Source organism: Cottoperca gobio, chromosome 14 (assembly GCF_900634415.1).
Source record: "Cottoperca gobio chromosome 14, fCotGob3.1, whole genome shotgun sequence".
In the NCBI taxonomy this organism is placed as follows: domain Eukaryota; kingdom Metazoa; phylum Chordata; class Actinopteri; order Perciformes; family Bovichtidae; genus Cottoperca; species Cottoperca gobio.
Genome location: NC_041368.1, coordinates 2,173,837 through 2,196,042, shown reverse-complemented (window position 1 = coordinate 2,196,042; position 22,206 = coordinate 2,173,837). Strand labels below are relative to the sequence as shown.

At 41.0% G+C, this 22,206-nt stretch overlaps 2 protein-coding genes across 3 annotated transcripts in view; one reads left to right on the top strand and one right to left on the bottom strand.

Moving 5' to 3' along the window:
* The first annotated feature begins 2,707 nt into the window (after positions 1-2,707).
* fez1 (fasciculation and elongation protein zeta 1 (zygin I)) lies at positions 2,708-16,478 on the top strand. The gene is made up of 10 exons (XM_029448863.1): positions 2,708-2,989; positions 5,944-6,291; positions 9,014-9,101; positions 10,575-10,661; positions 11,440-11,605; positions 13,103-13,416; positions 14,123-14,203; positions 14,959-15,034; positions 15,134-15,199; positions 15,472-16,478. The coding sequence occupies exons 2-10, from the start codon at positions 5,966-5,968 to the stop codon at positions 15,486-15,488; spliced, it is 1,221 nt and encodes a 406-aa protein (XP_029304723.1). The 5' UTR covers positions 2,708-2,989; positions 5,944-5,965; the 3' UTR covers positions 15,489-16,478.
* Positions 16,479-16,966: 488 nt separating this feature from the next.
* esama (endothelial cell adhesion molecule a) overlaps positions 16,967-22,206 on the bottom strand; it is a 54,460-nt gene continuing 49,220 nt past the window's right edge. For both annotated transcript variants that reach the window (XM_029448852.1, XM_029448853.1), the window contains exons 3-7: positions 21,970-22,171; positions 21,671-21,826; positions 21,223-21,345; positions 20,898-21,030; positions 16,967-19,937 (exon numbers count right to left, since the gene is read on the bottom strand). In XM_029448852.1, the coding sequence (XP_029304712.1) occupies positions 19,403-19,937; positions 20,898-21,030; positions 21,223-21,345; positions 21,671-21,826; positions 21,970-22,171 (1,149 nt within the window). In that variant the 3' untranslated portion in view covers positions 16,967-19,402. The remainder of the gene's footprint in view (positions 19,938-20,897; positions 21,031-21,222; positions 21,346-21,670; positions 21,827-21,969; positions 22,172-22,206) is intronic.

The following is a 22,206-nucleotide window of genomic DNA, read 5'->3' as shown; positions in this document are numbered from 1 at the left end:
TGTGGAGGTAGGAAGTACTGGAGCACACTGTGACAACCTCAATGCAAAGCACTTAGCAGCTAGCTCGGAGCTAGCTAGCACCGCCGCTGATGCTAAAGTGAGCGACCCATCTCCTCATCTCTCGATCAGGTCGTTCAGACGCAGAATGAGTCGGTCTACCTGACACACATTAACTCCATCACCAAATGTATTGCAATGGACTGCAGGTGGTAGAGGACAGGGGGTTAACGGAGGCTTTACACATGAAGTCAAATTACACAACTTTTAAACATATTGTTTATTGTGCAATGAAAGATGTTATGCCAGATTTGAAATTGCACTTTATGTCAAAATGATGGTCTGTGTTGTCTAAGATAATTGTAGCAAGATATTGGAGAAATAGTAATGAAATAAAATACATGTTGACCAGTTTATAATGCTACTCATTCATTCACTCATCTTCCAAAATCCATTTGAATATTTGTAAATGCTTCTCACAGCAAATATTGATATATGCACATCACAAAGTTTGTAATTAATTCGATAAAATTTTTAATCGAACACCCATGTGCATTCTTCTAGCTCGGCATTCAACACAATCATCCCCCAGCATCTGGTAAGCAAACTGGGACCCCTCGGCCTCAACACCCCCCTGTGTAACTGGCTGCTGGATTTCCTCACCAACAGACCCCATCATGTGCAGGTTGGAAACAACACCTCCAGCACCATTTCTCTGAGCACCGGCTCCCCACAGGGCTGCGTTCTGAGTCCACTGCTGTTCACCCTGTTGACCCACTGTTGTGCCAGGTTCAGTACGAACCACATCCTGAAGTACGCGGACGACACAACTGTGGTGGGACTCATCAGGGACAACAACGAACTGGCCTACAGGGAGGAGGTGAAGCATCTGACAGACTGGTGTCACACCAACAACCTGATCCTGAATGTTGACAAAACAAAAGAGATCATTGTTGACTTCAGGAAAAAACAGCACTGTCACACACCACTCCTCCTCAACGGCACAGCTGTCAAAACTACAGACAGCACAAAGTTCTTGGGGGTGCAACTCAAAAATAGTCTGACCTGGTCCCTTCACACCTCCTCACTGGTGAAAAAGGCACAGCAGCGCCTGCACTTTCTGCACAGGTTGAAAAGAGCACAGCTCCCCCCTCCCATGCTCACCACGTTCTACAGAGGCACCATAGAGAGCATACTGGCCAGTTGCATCTCTACCTGGTCTGGAAACTGCAACACCTCAGACTGGAAGTCTCTGCAGAGAGTGGTGAGGACAGCGGAGAGGATCATCGGGACGTCTCTTCCTTCCATCAGAGACACTGCTAATAAACGCTGCCTCACCAGAGCCCAGTACATTATAAAAGACCCCACTCACCCCCACCACGGCCTGTTCTCCCTACTGCCCTCTGGCAAGAGGTTCCGCAGCATAAGGAGCAGAACAACCAGATTCTGCAACAGTTTCTTTCCCCAAACCGTCAGACTGTTGAACCAAAAATAACTTTTTCTCCTGAGCAATGTGATTTGAACTCCACTCTAAGAACTCTTAAATGTATATATTTTTTAGAGTGTATATATGTTATTTATATAAAGTATATTTATATTTTAAGTACACATTTTATTTTTTATTTATGCATCAGCACCACGACACTTTTAAATATTTATGACCAATTACTAAATTTCATTTTGAATTGTACATTGTATAAATCTCGAAATGACAATAAAGTTTTTCGATTGATTGATTGATTGTATATTCTCCTACTTTACCAATGTATGCAAAATCACTAGGAATGTTTCCACATGATAGATTATCCAAATTATTGCAAGGAACTACTGAATAGATGATTTCCTGCAGCAGCTGTGTTTACTGTAAATGTATTTCAGCGATTTCTCTCCCTTGTTTCTGTTTTGATGCTCTTTGTTTGTGAGTTGGGTGGGATGAGGAACTTGTATATATGTGCACATGTGCTTGAATGTAAATGTTGAGGAATGTTTGTACTTACTGTAATTTGATTACATGTATATGTTGTTCTCTGAAATATTCTGCTTTGGTGTTTCAAGATAAGAAAGAAAGTTAACAAAACAACATTGTCAAGGATGTTTTTCCTTGTGCGATGCGAGGGTCTAAGGACAGAGGGTGTCGTTTCCTGTACAGTCTGTAAATCACACTGAGACAAATGTATAATTTGTGATATTGGGCTATATAAAGACATTTGATTTGATTGTATTTGATTTGGCTTAGTTGTGCACAAATACAAGCTTGATTTCATATTTTAAAAGTTAATTTGTTTTTTATGTCTCTACATGTTCAGTCTTTAACACAGTATAGTGTGATTTTCATTCATTTTTGTCACCATGCAGTTTTTTGTGTAAATATACAGGTTCAAAATAATACATTCTCTTCTGAACATGTCATTCAACTCAGATCTGTGACTGTATGATCAAGTAGACTATAGCAGGTAAGATATGAGCAGGATTTAATGTACGAGGTAGACAGATAAACAATGTGCTTCCCTGCTACAGAAAAGTCTCCTTCCCCCAAACGTGCTACTCCTCCTCCTGTCCTCATGAATATTGGGCGAATTAATGCATGAAGGGAGGGAGTAGGCAGGAGGAGGCAGAGACAAAGGGAGAAAGAGAGGATGGTAAGGGAAGAAAGGGAGGGGGTGAGCTGATATCGTCAGAGGCCTGGCAGTGCGCAGGCTCTGTGTGAACGGGGCTGGCTGCCTATTGATTGGAAAACAACGGGCTGTGGGAGGACAGATAAGGGTGGCTGTGGGCTAACGGGTAAGGGAAGGGATACAGACCAGAGCTCAGACCACGCTGCCATCTTTACATCCCTGATTTGGATTTTCTCTCTTTCCCCCTGGAATGAATGTAACTGCTGCTGCTCGTCCGTGGGTATTGCAGCGGAGGGAGGATTAGGCACAGATTCTCCTCGTCCGAGAAGATCCTGCCTCCACACCAAGCCATAACAACAGCAGCGCATCTACTGCAGGTAATCTGTAATCTGTCTTCCTACTGTATCCTGCTGTTCATTCTTCCAGTCTTGACCTCTCTAAGGTCCTTGTTGTGCACCATCTCCCCTCCATCCTTGCCTTGTAACCATGGTTTCCTCCATCTCCCTTCCTCTCTCCTCGCTGTTCATTCTCCCTCCCCCACTCTCCTTTTTTTTCTTCCTCTGATGAGCTGATGACATGCACTTGCTTCATTTCCACGGCTGCCTGAATAATAATTTGAAGTGGAATCCATTTCAGTTATATTTATGTGCGATACTATAAGAATGATTTTTAACAGATTTTCAATACCAATATGACATTCCTGCCTGGAGTCATATTTTGTTTTAACAATGGTTCATAATAGATGTAAACGATAATTTAATTTCATATTCCTGATACACAGCAGGCGCACACTAATGGCTTTAAATAGCTCTAGCATGTGTTGACATTGTCCTTCCCTTTCTGAATTAAATAAACTGCAATGTGAAAAATGGAGTTTCTGCATATGACAAGCATGATGGTGTCAGCAATGAATCTGCAGTGCAATAGGTGTTGGATTTGTGGTTTGGTCATGTAGTTGTGGTCATCCCCCCACAGTAACATGGGTTGAGTGATTTGCATTAAATGACCCCTGATGAGCTCTGGTGATTGGCTCTTTTCATACCTGCATGCTTGTGGAGCACTGAGACACACCTGAGACCACCACCACTGTCTGTGAAGGTCACATAGAAAAAAGGCTGACACATATCCCAAACACACTATGCAGACATTCAATACCTGCACATTTCACACATCTCCACACCATGCATACAGCCGTCAGGTTCACTGTGGATGCTGTGATTCCATACGCTTCTTTTGCTACTGATAAATATTCCAGCGTCAACAGGGCTAGCAGTAAATAAAAAGGCTTCAGCATGACTGGAAAGTGCTATTAGGAAATTCAATTTGTGATTTTTCACCGTGCCAAATGTTCAAGCAGCAGTGCATCAGTGCCTCCTGCCTCCATGTGGCAAAGTTAGAGTCAGCTACTAATGCCCCTTATTTAAGTAGACTAAAACAGCTTAATTGGATCTTTTGACGGACACAAGTTGTCAGTCACTGTCACACAAGGGAGTGATTTATTTCTCTGCTGCAAGGATTTATATAACATGAAGTCATTTTCTCAGCAGTAACATTAAATAAATGTTAAGCCAAAGACAGAGCTGATGCAATTAAAAAAGATACACAGCAGTGCAGAGAGCAGAGAGCAGAGAGCAGAGAGCTATCCGGCTGTGGACGGAGCAGCACTTTGCTGAGTGGTGTGATGAGGAGGAAGAGGCTTGCACAATCTTCTTTTTAAATGGGCTTCTCTGTACTCACCCACTTAGGCCAGGCCACCGTCCAGCAAATAACAATGGATGAAATTTAGGCCTCACTACTGTAATTACACTGCAGACAGTCAGACAGACAGAGGTACAACTTCTCTTAAAAGTGTGACTGCAACTGCAGGTGTGTCTGTACACAAGGACCCACAACAATTACTTCTGCTTCTAGTTACAGGTTCACTCCCATTCATTATTTTATGTAAAAACATTTGATTAGATTGTTCAAATACTAATGGCCCTTAGGAGCTCCAAGGAAAGGTTTCAGCACATTATTTCTTCCATATATTATAGTCAAAATTACCATCAGCATAATTTTACTGGGAGCTGCTTCCTCTTTGTGTTTCCATTTCTGTGAACTCGAATGTTAATTGGCTGAACTATCAAAACCTAATACAAATTTTTATCATTTAGGAATAGGGAATTTTCTTACCTATAATATGCTTACATCTCTAAAACACAGACACCAGGCAAATCAAAAATATTTGTTGAGGTCTTGGAAAGCACTGAATTCACCTCTATACATATCTGTCACTCCAGCACAAAGAATAGCCTTACTGTAATATAGCATGCACTATAACAGTCCCCATACTTTCATGGCCCTGAATATTGGAAACCTCATCAGTTAAATCCCAGACGATGCACCTAATTAACTGTAGATTCCCAGTGAAGCCAACTGGTTAGGTTCCCTTTGGGACCTGTTCCCCTTCTGGCACATCTACCTCCATCTCCTCTTTGTTCAGACAACATGGTGCCATCCCACATGAGGTAAGGCAGGCGTGATTTGAGAGACGCCAGATAAATCCTTCTGGGATATTGTAACAGATAAGGAGAGATACAGACTTTGTGCTTTATCTGATCCGTTCTTTCCTTTAGAACACATATGCTGCAGCAGTGGTCTTGCCTCATGTGCTGATAAAAACTGATAAACTTAAAGGGGACATATTATGAGAACTCACTTTTTCAGTGCTTGTGCAAATACATTTGGGTATTTTGAGTACCTACAAACCCACAAACTGTGAAGTAAGGCAACCCAGTCAGTGTTTTATGGGCTGCCTTGGTTAGAAAACATTTGATTTCACGAACCATTCAGATGTTCCTATGTTGCTTCAGACAGATGGTGAATTAAACATGGTTTTATCACACAACATTACTATTGGGGATCTCCATTGGCTCCCCATAAAATGTTACTGATCACTTTGTCTGGTTCTGACCCCAGGTTACATAGCGGAAATGTTTTGACCCCGTATGAGCCGGTCCGCAGCCTCAGATCCTCATGTCGGGCCCTTCTGGTCGTTCCAAAGTCGAGGCTTAAAATCTAAAGATGACCGTGCTCTTTCCATCAGGGCGACCTGCATGAGGAGATGAGGCACACAGAATCAGCAACCTCTTTTAAATCACTTCTTAAAACCCATGTTACGCTTGCTTTAATGTGAGGTTGTTGCTATTTTCTTTAAAAAAATATATTTTGTTGAAATGTTTTTGTATTGTTTTTATCTATTGTACTGTTTTATCTTTCATCGTCGTCATTATATATTTATACTGCACTGATTTAGCAACCCCTATGCATTAAACACTATATGTTTGTGCAGGGCTCAGAGATTAACAGACAGTATGGAAGCCCCTCTTGTGTGTTTGGATGAGGAGTTTGAGGACCTCCGGCCCTGCCGCATGGATGAGTTGGACCACCCAGCGCTCAAACACTCCTCTTACTCCACCACCTCCACCGTACCTCTGGCCTCCATCACTCGCGAGGACTTCTCTGAGCTGGAGAACTTCTCTGAGATGATGAGCTTCAAGTCAATGGAGGACCTGGTCAACGAGTTTGACGAGAAGCTCAATGTTTGCTTTCACAATTACAACACCAAGACGGAGGTCCTGGCGCCCATACGCAACCAGTCACACAACCAGGATGATGAAGAGAGGCTGCAGGATGAAGAGTGAGTCACCACAGTCAATATAGTTTGTAAAAAATATTAGTACAAGGTACACTTACTAGAAATGTTCTAGGGCTTTCAGCCACATCTTGTGGTATTCATCAGTCTTTTAATGTGTATTTTCAAGCCTGCAAAGTGCACAACTAAGCTCTATGGATCTAATACATTTCAGTCTCAGCTAGACTGGCACAAACAGCACTTCATCACAAAGCGTTCGCATTAGTATGTTACAACAACGTAAATATACGTTTTTTCAGAAACATAATCCTTAGCTCAGTTGCCTTACAGATCAACGATAGATGAACTAATAGCTTTTGTTTCTATTTGAATATTTTAACTTTTCAGCAAAATGCCTACATTTGGTTGCCTTTGGGCTTTGTGATGGAGCTACTTGGCCATCAGGAACATAATAAAGTGATAGAAATGACCATAAATAATGACATAATGAGTAATGGCATAATGAAATATCACAGCCAGACTGTACCACCAGTTCGCCATGTGAATTACGCAGGATACAGTCATTATGCTGCCATTAACACCATATGCAACACACTCTCAGCTCTCGGCTCATTACGTCCACATGACAAAAGCCAAAATATTTCCACACACAGGCCGCACCGTCCCAAACAACCAGTCAATCAGTAGCATGACCCCGCCCTCCCCAACTCCACAGTGGGGCTACATGCTGAATTATTAAATGTGCAGTGTTGTGCCTCAGTTAGCTTTTGCTCTGTTGGTGTGTCTCTGACTGCACATACTCGTCCTTCAGCTTGCAGGCTCTGAGGCGGAATTACACACGTCCTCACACTGTGGGGATATGAATCGTGCTAAAAATAGCCTGACTGTAGGTGTAAGAGTAGAGCTTTTGGAAGGGAATCACATTGAAATGCTTTATAAAAATGAGTCTGTATTGATGAACAAAGCTTTGAATGACATCTGAGCACAGAACTCCGGGCTGTGGGCGGATGTGACACTAATCTGATGTTATAACCAAGAAGTCAACCCAAGGCTTTAAGATGATTTGTTGTGGCACAGATAAGGAAACTAGTACATTTGTAACAACACAACAATTGTTCCAACCTCCTCTGGAGTTTTTGTCATTAACAAAGCCTCATTGTCCCTTTCATAACAATTCTTATATACAATCAATGCTATGATTTTAAATCAAGTGAGCCTCATTCACTAGATATGTATTCTTACAGACTGCTAAATCTGATGTTTGTTTGAAAACAGTCTGTCGCACATTTTGGCCTCATCCCTGCAGCTGCCTGATTAGAAAGGCAGATATGAGTGAGACCGACAAGCTGATGGAGAACTAGAATATTAAACAGAATGATTTCTCTTCAGTGGCAGCAGGCCAACAGATACAGCACGACAGCTTTGTAACATGGAGTTCCAGTTCCTGCTGGCCAGATGACCAAACCGCCTCCCTGTGCGATGAGCATGAGCTGTTGGTGTGCTGTGATGCTCTGATTCAACTCAGTAACAATTCAATTTAAAGGAGCTTCATTTCATTTAAAGTGTTCAGTCTCATTTAAAGAAAAAGGAAAAGTTAAAATACACTCAGTTAGATGAAACTTCATTATTGTAACAAAGCTACAGTCAGCAGGCTTAGCTTAGCATAAGGACTAGCAACTGGGATAATAGCTAGCCTGGCTCTGTCCAGAGAACAAGGATCTACTGATCCTCTGTAAGAAAGGGACAGTTCTTAAAATGTCAAACTACTGCAAGGAAGTTTTAGTCAGTTGTCAGTGTTGTACTCTGGATCTGTATGTTCTTCAAGTTTTAAATCTAGTTTATTTTTATTAGAGTTGGTATTTGTTTCTATAAGAGGACGTGATAAAAGTTAAGGAGAGATTATTTATCATCGAAAACAAATCACTTTTACTTTGTATCATTTTCTTTGTAAACTGGGTTTAATGCACCTTTTAAGTAGCATTCTGAATTTAAGTTCAAGTTTATTTTACAGCAGTGTTACATTCAAACTTCTTTACAGGGTATTAACACCTTAAACAAGCAAGAAATACAGGCCCCTGCATAATAACGCTGTTCAAATGGCATGTGGTTTATGCGGTTTATTTAACTATCAGGAAAACATTTCAATTCCTAGCACAGCAGTTGTCTCTGCTGGTGCACACATTAATGGCATGCAGACAAGGCTGGTGAGGTAAGCTGTTGGCTGAATGGTGTCCAGTGTGTGTCCGGGTGTAGGCAGTGACACTGGGAGCAGAGCAGCAGGTCTCTTAGTGGAGGAGGAAAAAACACAAAGGAGACTTCTCTCCCAGTTCTATGTCATTCCTTCTTCAGACAGATGATTGCTCCGGGTTGCAGTCAGAGACCACTGGCACAATGATGTGAGAAGCTTTATCTTAATCTCTGCTAAGGATACCTTTAATGAGTAGTAAGCTGTTTTTTTCTGTTGTGCATTGTTCCTCTGCAGCCTCCAGATCTGCGTATTGACCAGCATCATTGACTTGCTTCATTGAAATATTGACTAAGTTGCAGGCTGCTGAAGAAAGGGCTGAGTAGACCTCCTTATAGCCAGGGAGATAAAACACACACTCTAGCTAATGCTGTTGTATAACTGTCTAACTACAGTGTCTGCTTTAAATGGTACACAGCCTTCAGAGCTAAAGCTAATTCCTTCATCCTTTGTTTTTTTATATTTTTGTGGTGCTTTACTTTGGTTACATGTGTGAAAGTATGTGTCTGTGTTGTTTTGCAGTGTGTGGGATGCTCTAACCGACAACTACATCTCCAACTGGGACGGCACGGACTCAGAGGGACTCAACGGCAATCTTTCTGACCAGGAGGTACTTGTCACGCCGCATCTTTCTATTTCTGTAAGATCTGGGATTGTGTTATTAGGCCCAATAATTAGTACACTTTATTTTTTATTTTGGAAAGATGCATTTCATTGGGTTTCTATTTAGCCACATTCATTGACAAAAAAGTAACTTTTTTTTTAGAAAAAAACAAGTTTATTATGTTCTGTTTATAAAGGAAAATATGAATCTGTTTTTATAGTTATGCTTTTATATCTGTTAATGAAAGCAGCAACACAATGTGTATTATTTTAGGAGCCAAACTGAGTAGCTAACGTCATGTGTACTGCTCTGTCATTCAGCAGAGCTCTCCTCTTCCTCCCTCCCGTAATTGGCTGTTGCATACAAATGGTCAGCAGGCACTTAGCAGTGCAGGCCATGTCCAGGGTGGCTGTGAAAATGCACCATCGTGCTCGTATTCAGCTAGATCCTGCATTATGTTGAGTTGTTTGGGTTTCTCTCTAAGTTATACGGTTTATATCAAAAGGAGCCACCATTTTTCTTTTTTATGTGGTTATTGTACAAGTGTTCTCTTTCCATTATTTCTTCTGCCACAGTGTTCTTAATTCCTTAACTCCAAACATCAACATTAATATAATAAGACTATAAATCTACAGCCACACTAGCAACTCTGTGAGACTGAACTTTGGCACAGCAGTGCTTTAAGCTAAATGCTAGAAGCTGACAACTTTAACATGCTGATAGATAGATAGATACTTTATTCATCCCAAGGGAAATTTAGGTGTTTAGATGTTTAGCAAGTATAATGTTTAACCTATTCACCATTATGGTTTAGCATGTAATCATGCTAACATTAACTAATCAGCACAAAACACAAAGTATAGCTGAGGCTAAATATAATTTTTGCAGGTATTTAATCATAAACCAAAGTATTGGTCAAATTGAACATTTGACCTGTTGCTGGTACTAAATAAAAACAATTCATCCTGAGAGGAATATGAACGTCTGATCCAAATTTCAGGGTAAAGGTGTTGAGTCAGTTCAAACATAACCTCAAATGTCAACCTCATGGTGGCGTCAGATGAGAAGTCAGGAATTTGTCTGCTACGCCGTTTGTTTCAGTCTGACCTGACAGGTCGACATTGTCATCCAGCCGATGTCGCAGATTCTTTTCATATTACAATTTATTTCACTATCAAAACAGTATGAAAGTTACATTTTATTAATAAATAAGGCATAAGCTATTAAAACACTTTTACAAATGAATGAGTAAATTGCTTTTTAAAAAGTGATACTAAATTATGTAAAATCTTTTAAATATTTAAGCATGAGACTTTCAAATGATTGTGACTGATGTACTGATCCCGGGCAAAGTTCTTTTGGAAAATTATTGTGGATTCAGCTAATTGTTCCAATCCAGAGAAAATGTTTTTGACTCTTCATTTTCTACTGTCGTAGTCTTTTCTGTGTTGTTCTCATGCTTCGTCTCACATTCTGCAGATCCACGAAAAAGAGGAGGAGGAGATGAATGAGAAGAATGACAATGCCAACTGCCTGAATGAAGAGCCTCTTATCACAGCTGATCAGGTGTGTGTGGGTGTCAAAGAGCAGTTTGTCCATGTTTTTGATAATAAGGCGGTTGTAATATGAGACTTTTTGTTTACAATATTTTTGGCTGTTAAATCTTCCATAATCTTCTTTTAGGCATTTGTGTCTTTTCTATTCAGATTTATTTTCTTTTTGCTGGTCAGCAGACCTAAGACTTCACATGGAGGTTTATGGGGTGAAAAGGTCAACAGTGTAGAATTGGTCAAGTTCAATTTTTGCCTTCAGGAAAAACAGTTACATTTTTAAATCAATTCCAAACGCCACAGGTTTAACCAGTGCAGGAAGAGCAGAATGGTGGAAATGTGCTAATATTTTCCAGATCTTGTTAGAGCCGCTTTTGTACAAGCTGGAGGCAATTAATTTATTCCTGGGGCAATCTTGCAATAAGGACTTCTGGTAATCTAGATGGCTGGAGACATGTATAAGGTTTTGCAAATCACTTAATGAAAAAAATGATCTAATCTTGACAATGCTCCAAACATATCGTCAGCATAACAAAGAGAGAAAGTAAAGGACCAAGAATAGACCCTTGAGGAACTCCAGACACAATCTTTGCATTGCTAGATGTGGCATTACCCTTTCGCTCTCTCTCTCTCTCGCTCTCTCTCTCTCTCTCTCTCTCTCTCTCTCTCTCTCTCTCTCTCTCTCTCTCTCTCTCTCGCTCTTGCTCTCTCTCGCTCTCTCTCTCTCTCTCTCTCTCTCTCTGTCTCTCTCTCTCTCTCTCTCTCTCTCTCTTTTTTTTCTTTCTTTCTTCAAGGTCATTGAAGAGATAGTCGAGATGATGGAGAACTCTCCGGATCCTGGCGAAACTGAGGAGGAGGATGAAGAGGAGAGCAGCCACTGCTCCTCCAGGACTAACCCCTCCCTGCTGGAGGAGATCAGGCAGCTGTCACAGGCCTCCAACAACAATTGCTCCTATGAAGGTAAATTATATATTATGTTATTATGCTTCGTAACTGACACTTGCGCAGCAGTGCTTGAGAGTCATTTGTTCATTTTCTCAGCCGCTCTGCGATGTGAACAGACTACATTCCTGGGAAAACAAAGTGAATATTTTCTGGCCAATGAAACTGCTCGGTTTAATGACCCTGCTCAACTGAGTCCTTGCTATAGGCTGGACATAAATATCATCATCCCTATTTATAGAAGGTCCAACATGAAGGCCAACTATGTTGAGGGCATAGACAACATGGTCAAGGACAAACAAGGTGCAATATATTTCATCTAATGTAACAAGATATTTACTCAGTCGTTGTCAGTTTTTTTTTGCAGAGATTGGAAAGATATGTGTCATGTCAGTTTTCATGTTCACATCAGCCAACCGAGGATGCCTGCACATGATTTGATTTAGTAATCCACATGGTCAGATTAGTCATCTCATTTCAGCAGGTGAGAGTTCAAGAGAACTAGATGTTTTCTGCCATAAGGCGCCCTGTCGCCAAACACATTGATGATGCATGTGGTGTTTCCATCTGAGTTGCAGTATTTGTCCTGTCCTCTGTGGGAATGGGAGCTGAACACGTGGGGGGGAGAGCGCATATGTTGGGTCACACAGACGAGTAAATAAATAGATGTTTCCAATTCTTTGGCCATACCATTATTATTGTACATCTACATTATAGGTATGTAACTGTTGCTTATACAGCTGGGGATTTAGCTTTTACTCCAATATGTTTTGTGTTTTCTATTCTCTCTCTCTCTCTCTCTCTCTCTCTCTCTCTCTCTCTCTCTATATATATATATATATATATATATATATATATAGTTATATTGTTATAAAGTGAAATAATCATTAATCATGATAATAATGATACAATGATACATATTTTGATTAATTTGCTTTGTTTGATAAGAACTTAATTGGCATGAGTTTGATGATATGGACAGAAACATCCCCTCATGATGGTTCTCAATCTTGGGATTGGGATCCTCCAAGGGGTCATAAGATTGATCAAAGGGGTTGCTTTCTTTTTCTGTAATATTTTCCTTTTCTTCATGAAACACTGTAAAGTTATTAATTGTACCCCTTGAGTTCTCTAAAAAGATAAAATGAAACAATCTGCAAAGGGAATATCACCCTGTGATTGAACGCAACCACAATTCAGATAATGAACATCCAATATGTGTTTTCTCTTAATGAGTCACAAGAAACAAAGAGTTGGAAACCACTGATGTGACAAAGCCAAAAGGCATTAGCTGTTGATTAACACATTTCTTTAATCTTTTTTTTGTAAATGAATGATATCGTGTCAAAGAGACCACATAGTGTTACAATAAAGACATAGTTTTCAAGTCCTGCTTGTGTCAGCCTAACTCTCATGTTTCCTACTTACAGTAAAGTTTAGATCCACTGATTTAGATCATATTTTAGCATTATGTATGAACCTCTGGGTAAGAAAAATACTTTATCTTCTCTGCAGGCTTGAGTCTGATGCCCAGCTCAGCGCTCGTCGAACTGCTGCAAAGGGTCGAGGCCGCCATCCGCGAGTACTCCGAGGAGCTGGTCAGCCAGCTGGCTCGGCGTGAGGAGCTGGAGTTTGAGAAAGAGGTGAAGAACACGTTCATCACGGCCCTGATGGAGGTGCAGAACAGGCAGAAGGAGCAACGGGACAGCAGTAAACGCAGGCGCCGGGACAAGACCCTGAGCCTGCAGGGGGGAGGGACGTCTCCTGTGAGTGCAGGGAATACAGCTCCCATGGGCCACACGGAGAAGACAGGGAGCATGCCTGTCAAGGTGAGCGGCAGGGAGGGGTGGCCCTGTGTGCTTTACACATCTTTAATTATTTCCATTATGTGAGTGTGTGTGTGAGTGCACATGTGTGTGTGCTTGTGTGCCACAACTAAGGCCCTTTTACACACGCAAAAAGTTTTACACCCGAGTTAATTATGCCGCAATGGGCCGGGTTTAATAAGGAAATGGTGTTGTGCAAATGTATGCTGTCGTTTTCATTGAGTTAAATTAGAAAAGGTAAAACCACAGTGCCTGAGAACTCTCCCTCTTCCCTCCCTCTGACTTTTAGCATAATGGATCTCAGGTCCATTAGCCTCTTAAGTATCTTCCAGGAAAGATCTTAAAGTGAGCAGTCGTCTTCATACAGTAACAGCAGAGTCCAGTCCAGTCCAGTAACAGGGAAACAACATAATGTATTTCCCCTGCAGCAGCTGTGTTTATGTGCTGGCTGCTGGGGCAGCATTACTAATGTAATATAATTGTACACATTAATGATGCAGATGCAACATAAACAATAACGTTAATAGTTCCTCACCATGATGTCATGTTTGTGTGAGATGCTGTGCTGTACAAAAAAACCTCTTGATCCAATTTGATCTATAAAGTGATGAGCTTGTAATAATGTGTGTGTGTGTGTGTGTGTGTGTGTGTGTGTGTGTGTGTGTGTGTGTGTGTGTGTGTGTGTGTGTGTCCTGGTTGTGACCTACAGCGTTTCAGCATGGAGGGACTGTCTAACATCCTGCAGACGGGTATCAGACAGACATTTGGAAGCACAGGAAATGAGAAACAGGTAAGGTCAAAGGTCAAATGTTTTAAAACAAGGTTTAGGTGTGACAGCAGTACTTAGCTAGAAGTGAAGTATCCTACGTAAACAAAACAGTTTTAGATGAACTAGACATTAGGTATTGGACAGCAGTATTTCCCAACACTACATATGTTAAAGTGAATTAAATAAACATGTCCACAAATACCTTTATTCAATCATTTGGGAGTGATGGCAGGTTTGAATACTGAGTTTAGTCTGTTGTTGTTGGGCTTACCGTTGTGCACATTTAGATCACTGATTGTGCCATCAACCTTTCTGTCACTAGTAGATGTTTGCAGTGTACAGACTGACGGTCTATTGACTTTGACTAAAGGAATCTTTGGGGAAATAAACCTTTACTTTCTTGACCAGAGCTAGCGACGACCATGAAGCTAGAACCGGCGGCTGGTGAGCTAAGCTTAGCATACAGACAGGAAACTGTGCCTGGTACTGAACCGCCAAGACACTCTGCGATTGAAGGAGAGCTCATAAGTGCAGTTCATAGGTGGGATTTCTAAAAATCACTTGCCTCAGAAGAGAAAGGATAATGGACAGAACCAGGATAGATGTTTCCACCTTCTTCCACACTTCATATTTAGCAGACAGATATAAGAGTAGTATCAATCTTTTAATCTAAATCATGGCAAGAAAGATTATAAGCGTATTTCCCAAAATGTTGAGCTATTATTCTCAGGTTAAGTGCTGTGTCATATCTGAACATTGAACGTCTCTGTTTTCAGTATCTTAATACAGTTATTCCATATGAGAAGAACGGCACCGCTCCATCTGTTGAAGACCTGCAGATGCTCACAAAACGTGAGTACAGCCCAGAACATGTGTATCAAAGGCAAATAGAAAACTACTGGCTGGGGAAAAATGGTATGAGTTGATACACTTTTTATTTGTTCCACCTAGTTCTTTACGCCATGAAGGAGGACAGTGAGAAGGTGCCTACACTGCTAACTGACTACATATTGAAAGGTAAGCTCCACATCATCAGTTTGAATACCTCTAAAGTGCTCAGCCACATTCTTCTATTGATCTGATAGCTGAGCACACAGTAGGCCTACAGGGGAGGAACACAAACAGTGAACATTACAGTATGTTCTCTGATTGGAATATTGTCTAGTAAATTCAGTTATTGTAAAATTGAACTTCCTCATTATGCTACAATAATCACTACATTAATGTAACTTTATTATATATGTTCCTGTAGAGACTTAACATTATTATGACCTGTTTTTCCTCCCCAGTCTTGTGTCCTACCTAAAGCACGGCGAGGCCAGAGGCCACAGTGTGACGGACGGCTTTTCCAACCCTCCTCGCCTCTGGCCCAGGATGCATGACCTCCCATCTTTAACCATTATCAATCATGGATCCTCACCATCGACATTATTGTATTCACCTCAACTATGATTACTGCCTTTCGCTGAGCTCACCTTCGCCCTTCCTGCACATTAATCTCAGGCCAGACCCAAAATGGCCTCCATCTGAATAGTTAAACAAGTGGGACAGCCTTTCCCTCTTTTAAAGGACTTCACTAATGGAGCATGACATGCTATTAAATATCACAACACCACTTGGGTACAGGGATACAACGCTAACGTTGCTTTCTTTTCTTTACCCTCTTTACTTTAGAGTTCCTTTCTCTCTTTTCTTTGTTTCCTCTGACATAATCTCAATGTTGCCAAGTTTTGACACTTATTCTTAAACTGACCTCTTAACCACTGGGTTCTGTTGATTCTTGTATTCATTGATTTATAAAGACTTCACTGTAAAACAAATGAAATGCGTACTGCGTTCACATGTGGTCATCTCCCTGTATTGTTTCAGATGAAAACAATGATTCATTTGAATACAAAAGCCATGCACCTTTTTCTGCCAATTTAGTACTGTAGCTCCAAGTGGATGAAAAGAAACACACGGCTATTACGGGTGCAGTGCAGTGCATTATACAACTCTTTTTGCTTTACTAAATATCCAGTGTTCTTTGGACGTTTTTGAAATTTCTTTCTAAATATTTTATATAAACTCTGTTGCTGATTTTCTACTTTTATTTACTGTGTCATTCCACCCTGTTCAGTATATGTGGAGATGTATCACTGACTTTTCTTTGGATATATCATCCCCTGATGAGATGAGCTCATTTCAATAAAGGCGTGCATATTAGCATATTTATGACTTATTTTGCGCCATGTAGGTGAATGTTACATCGCTAATCGCAAATTCTAATAAACATTCTACCCTCGCGGTGACTGCATCGGCTTCTTTGTGTCTTTACCTTTTGATTTTAGCAGTTAACATCAATGCTGATGAGCTGTGCACGGGGTTAACTCTGCTGCAGGACAGATGTTTTTTGGAGAAGAAGAAACATGTGCATTAGAAAGGTTGTTTAGACCATAAGGCCCCAGGTTTAATAACTCAGTATTTTTTTAAAGTGGAGCTCCTGGACACATGTCTTCTACTTCACTGTAGAGTCCAGTCTCACTGTCTGTGACCTGGAGGCTTCAAGTTTCCACATCATACATTCCTACATGTCCATACATGTTATTCTTCCACCCTACACTTTGCAAAATGCTCTTTGTTAATTGTAAGATTTCTGTGTGTTGGCTCTAGTCTAAAGAAACCTGCAGAACTACTTATCAAATGTGATCGCTGGATTTATTCTCCCTAGCTGTCACCGCCCTAAAGCTCACTAGAACATCACAGTTTAGGAATATTTAGAAAAGGGACATATATCTTTAAAACTTATCTTGATGTGAAAGTGTTAAATCTTTAATAATAATAATAATAATAATAATAATAATAATACATACAATATACTTGTATAGCACTTTAACAAGTGAGTGATACAAAAATAAATAAATATATAAACAAACAAAAAGGGAGGACAAGTAGAAGAGACGGTCAGTGTTTGAAGGCCGTGTTGAACAGGTGAGTCTTCAGTGATGATTTGAATGTGGAGTGAGGAGGAGTCTCTGAGGGTTTGAGGTGGAGAGTTCCAGAGGGTGGAGCAGCGATGGCCTCCCAGGATCTGAGCTTGAGATTTGTCTTTCCCTTTTCTGGCACTTTGCTACATGTGGCTCTGCTTTATACCAATTTGACCTCTCATTTGGTTAATCAGAAACATTTATAATAAATATTTATAAATAGGAGGCTGGTAAGGTCAAAGAGAATGCTGTTGCCTTAACTGTATGCAGAAGAGGGTAAAGTTTAACATTTACGTCGACCACTCCTCCTGTCTGAGAGTGAATGTGCTGCCATCTGGTGTACCACTTTACTATGAGAAATGAATTGAATTAGGATAATAGACTGAATTATATACCACACTTGATGAGATTGTGAAATGTAATGTCTGTTGGAAGATAAATGTTGTGGACATACAAATAGTTTCAGAATGGTTTTACAGGGAATATGAACGTGTCTTTGTGTTATATTTCCCCCTGTACCGTCTTCTGATGGCCAGTGGAGGGCAGATGCAGACTGTGGCTAAACACTCAATTCATTTAACATTAACATTTTTATTTTCTAAATGCGAGTAAGGCTTCTTATACCTAAGAAGGAAATCCTTTTCTAGAAAATAATTGAGTCAAGGCACGTCTCTGCTGTTTACCACAGTTCATGTTAGGTTCTTGAACCATTCAGTGTACACGGGCCTTACGTCTGAAGCCATCTGGATACATTCTGACTGCAGTGAACACGTTTTGAATGTAAAAGCTAAGCTGACATTGTTACGGTCAGAATGAGTGATAAGAGTTTCCTCTGTGTCATCTCCTGTGTGATCAGCAACAGCTGCTCGTACTCATACTGACTGATCACCACAGCAGCGCAATACATGACGCTATTTAAATTAAAAATATGCACTGATTTTACTTTTGTTAAATGGAAACCAGCATTAGTAGTATTAAGCCAACATATATTTTAGAATATTCTGTAGGTTTCATTAAATAGTGCATTTCTCATGATGGGAAATGGTAGCGGATCACTAACTAGGCACCTTCAAGAAAAACGCTTTCACATCAGCTTCCTGTTACCATCACGTGGCAATGTCACTCAAATGGGAATGAGCTTTATCTGAAAAAAGCCTAAAGTCTGTGGCTTTTGGCAGCGAATCAAAATGCTTCCATGTCATGTTGATTTAAACAGTCTTTCCCGCTGACCTACACTAGAAAATAAACTACATGTCCAAACAATGAAGCGTTACATACTGTATATCTTTGGTTCAGTGTCAAACATATGACCTGTATTATATGTTCCATACAGGCTGTGGCCAACAATATACTCTGCTGTAAGTCACACATTTCTCAGAAAATAAATATCATATTTACAATTTCAATTATGCAGGCAACTTTAAATTATTAAACGTGTGAACTTATGTATTAGCAAAGTCACCACACTGCAGTTCTAAATATTGCTCAATATTATAAGAAGCTTTTGCTAATCTGTGTTTAAAGAATTGAGTCTAAGAGCATTTTGTAAGCTGAACCACCGACAGAAGTAAAGCCAAAAAAAAGGATTAGGATACTTTCCGATGCCAAACTTGTATAATTTATAATAGATCTTCATATTACACCCAGTCCTCCTCACTGACTTCACTTAGAGCAACATTCTCTCCTCTAACTGATATATTGTGCTTAAACTTATCTTTAGGTATTTGTTTTACATACAGATGATGGTACAGCTGACCTGCATAGCCCTCTTCATCTGTATATTCATCTGTAAGACTTGCACACACTCATGGTCCATGTGCTGTTCACTTTGTGGAATTTGTGTGGCAGGAGGAAAAAACTACAACATTTAGAAGCTAAAAAAAACAATCCCCCCCACAAACAAATAAAATACGATGTTAGAAATTGATTGATAAAGTAGAAAAGCAGATACTTGACAAATGTATGAAACTCATATCTACGGTATACATACGTAGATGCAATGTATACAGTGCTTACAGAATATAAAAGACTTGAGTATACTTAAAACAGTCTGTGTCTGAAAGTCAGGCATGAAAGCTTCTTGGCGCATCTATAAGTGAATTTGATCTATCGATTGATTCATCTACTGTACTTCTTTGCTAAATAGTAGCTAAAGCGTTTCCCTTTTTAAAAAAATCAGCAGCTGACCCTTTTTGAGAGTGTAAAGGGACATTCCACTGTTTTTGTCAACAGCACTGTTTTTTGCTGCCGGGTGTTAGACCAGAGATCCGGCCTGGTTCTGTGCGGGCACCATAATGGGCACCCCTCCCATGCGGGCGATGTTGGAGGCTGTGACCGTGGAGGTGGGCAGCGGTGGCGGGGAGGGAGCAGCCTGCAGCTGCAGCTGAGACTGGCTGTAGGTTTGCGGTAGCACCTGAGCCTGGGGCAGCTGGGTGTAGCGCTCTGGTCTGGGTAGAGAGTTCCCATTAGTGCTGGCCTCAGAGGATATGGTCTGTCCACGTGGCAGGGTGCTATTGTTATTGTAGCTGTAATGGGTTGGGGTGGAGGCTCCGTGTTGGCGGGATGGGCGGTATCCGGCCATGCTGCCCGTGGCGGTGATGATGGAGGCGGTGTCTGAGGGGGGGCGCTGGGGGTACTGCTGCAGGTGGTGGTGGTTGTTGTGGTGGTGGGAGGGCTCTTTATGGTGTGGGCTGGAGGCGATGAAAGACAGGGTGCCATTCTTGGAGATGATATCTGAACCCATGCCACTCTTGGCCCAGGACACACGCTTGGGAGCCTGAGCGTCCTCCCTGCAGGTTGATAGGACAGACAGTCAATGTACTGTTTAAACTTTACAGCACACACAGGAGCTTAAAGCGACACTATGTAGCATTTGACAGACAAAATACACATTTTAAAGACAAAACAATGAATTGCTTTATTTATCTGCACATAAATTGAAAGTAATGGTTTGCAGCCTGAGGAGGGACATGTTCTCTTGTAGCCCTTTGGAGTCCGGGACTAATTTGGCTGTTTTCTCATACTTTTGATTCTGCCTTACTAAACCCCATTAAGAAATGTTCAGCATGTCAATGTTTGGTATCTTTGTTTTCCTCACCTATATAACCAGAGTTCATGTGTCTACGTGCTCTATGTGCTCAGCAACATGAGAGCTGCTGTTTCCTTCTGTGACTTTACTTTGTGTGTTGCTCTGCTGTCCGTTGTGTAGAGTTTTGGGGGGTCAGTGTGAGGTGCAGAATAGGCGGGAAGCCACGCTGAGTGGGCACATGCTACATTGTGCAAAAATATTTCTGTATCAACTTTATATCATTGTATCTCTGTTTTTACTGGGTCTATTTGCATGAAACAAAGACTGGCAGAGAGGTGAACAGGTCACGTGATCTGATCACGCCGGTGTGACGGTCGACTCCTAAGGGTTAAATATTACTATTGGCTTTGTCTTGTACAGGATTTTTATTATTTTATCGTCTTGTAAAATGTACAAATGTACAAATGCAACCAGAGCAAACAGTTTAAACCACAATTAGGAGGTGTCATGGTCATGGAGTGAGCACTACCTGCTTTATAGTTGCTATAAAATAAAATGATACAATTATTTTTTAAATCACCTTCTAAAAATGAAATATGATTCTGGGAAAGCGTCAGACAGCCTGTTTTGGAAAGTTTCATTTTAGAAATCATGTTTTTTATTATAAAATATTCTGTAAATGTATACAGTGTTAACTTGGAGGTAATCCACATGAACTCACTTGATTTCGTTGGCCATGTCGTCCTCATTGTCTCTCCGCCTCTTCACCAGGAAAACGAGGCAAATGAGGAGGAGGAAGATGAAGCCAATCACTGAGCCCAATGTGGCGCCAACAATCATCCCCACATTAGTGGCTGCAGGAACAATCACGGGACACGCAATAATCACATGTCAGCAAAGCTCATATTTCTACACAGCATACGTATGTATGTTTTTGAGGATGACTCAAATGAGGAATTGTCACATGTATACAAACACTAGTTTAACAACAATCAACTAATATTATCATTATTATTATATATCATGTGTTCTTGTGTGCTACGTACAGGTGACGATCTCCAGGCTGATGGAGCAGCTCTCTGATCCGGCCGAGTTGCTGGCTGTGCATTCGTACTTCCCTGACATGTTGCTGCTCAGGTTGCTCAGCTTCAGAGTGCCGATCTTCTCATCTGAACCAGAGTCAAGCAGGCATGCAGACACATTATTCCATGTATATTTGGACATGCACATGAATATACATGCACACACAACACAGCACAAGATCAGACTGCAGATGTATCCACTGCTTTGACACATTATGAACATGCTTTATTGTATTATTATTATGACAAAACTTGCTCTGCTAACATTACTGAAGCTTCACACAGATTTCCACAATTAAAATCATGCAAAAAGCTCCTGTCCTTGCTGAGCAGCTCCAACAACAGGAGCCGGTACAGACATCTTACGTCCAAGTGAACAACACTAATGAATAAGTGTGCTGACTGCACTCACTGAGCATGGGTGAGAAGAAGACCTCGGAGCTGGGACTGGTCTTCTTCCACTTGTACAGAGGAATGGGCTTCCCAGAGCTGGATGTGCAGCTCAGAGTCACATTTCCCTTCAGCACCGGCTTCCCTGATAGAGAGCACTTAGGAACCGCAGGAGGGACTGAGACAAGAGCAGACAGAATGTTTATTTTGTTAGATTATACAACGGAATTTAATCTTTCTTAGTCAAGTTTTTTATTTGAAGTACTGTATAACTACAGTGCAGGTAGGGTTGAGTCTTCTCAAGCAGGATCTGGTTCTTACCCTTCACATCCAGACTGAGCTCAGCAGTGAGGCCAGCATTATCAGGAATGATGACCTGGCAGACATAGCGTCCTGAGTCAGATTCCCGGGTGTTGTTGATGTACAGCGACACGTTGCCTGAGGGCATGCTTGATAAGAAACCGACGCGGCCCTCTAACTGGGATTTGCCCACGCTCGTGGAGCCTTTGGTGTAGAAGATGATCTGGACAAGACAACAGAGAGCCAGATGTCAGACGT

Coding starts and splice junctions, on each gene's coding strand:
- fez1 (XM_029448863.1), top strand. CDS start 5,966: ATGGAAGCCCCTCTTGTGTGTTTGGATGAGGAGTTTGAGGACCTCCGG. Junction 10,662..11,439: donor CTCTTATCACAGCTGATCAG/GTGTGTGTGGGT, acceptor TCTTTCTTCAAG/GTCATTGAAGAGATAGTCGA. Junction 14,204..14,958: donor GCACAGGAAATGAGAAACAG/GTAAGGTCAAAG, acceptor CTCTGTTTTCAG/TATCTTAATACAGTTATTCC.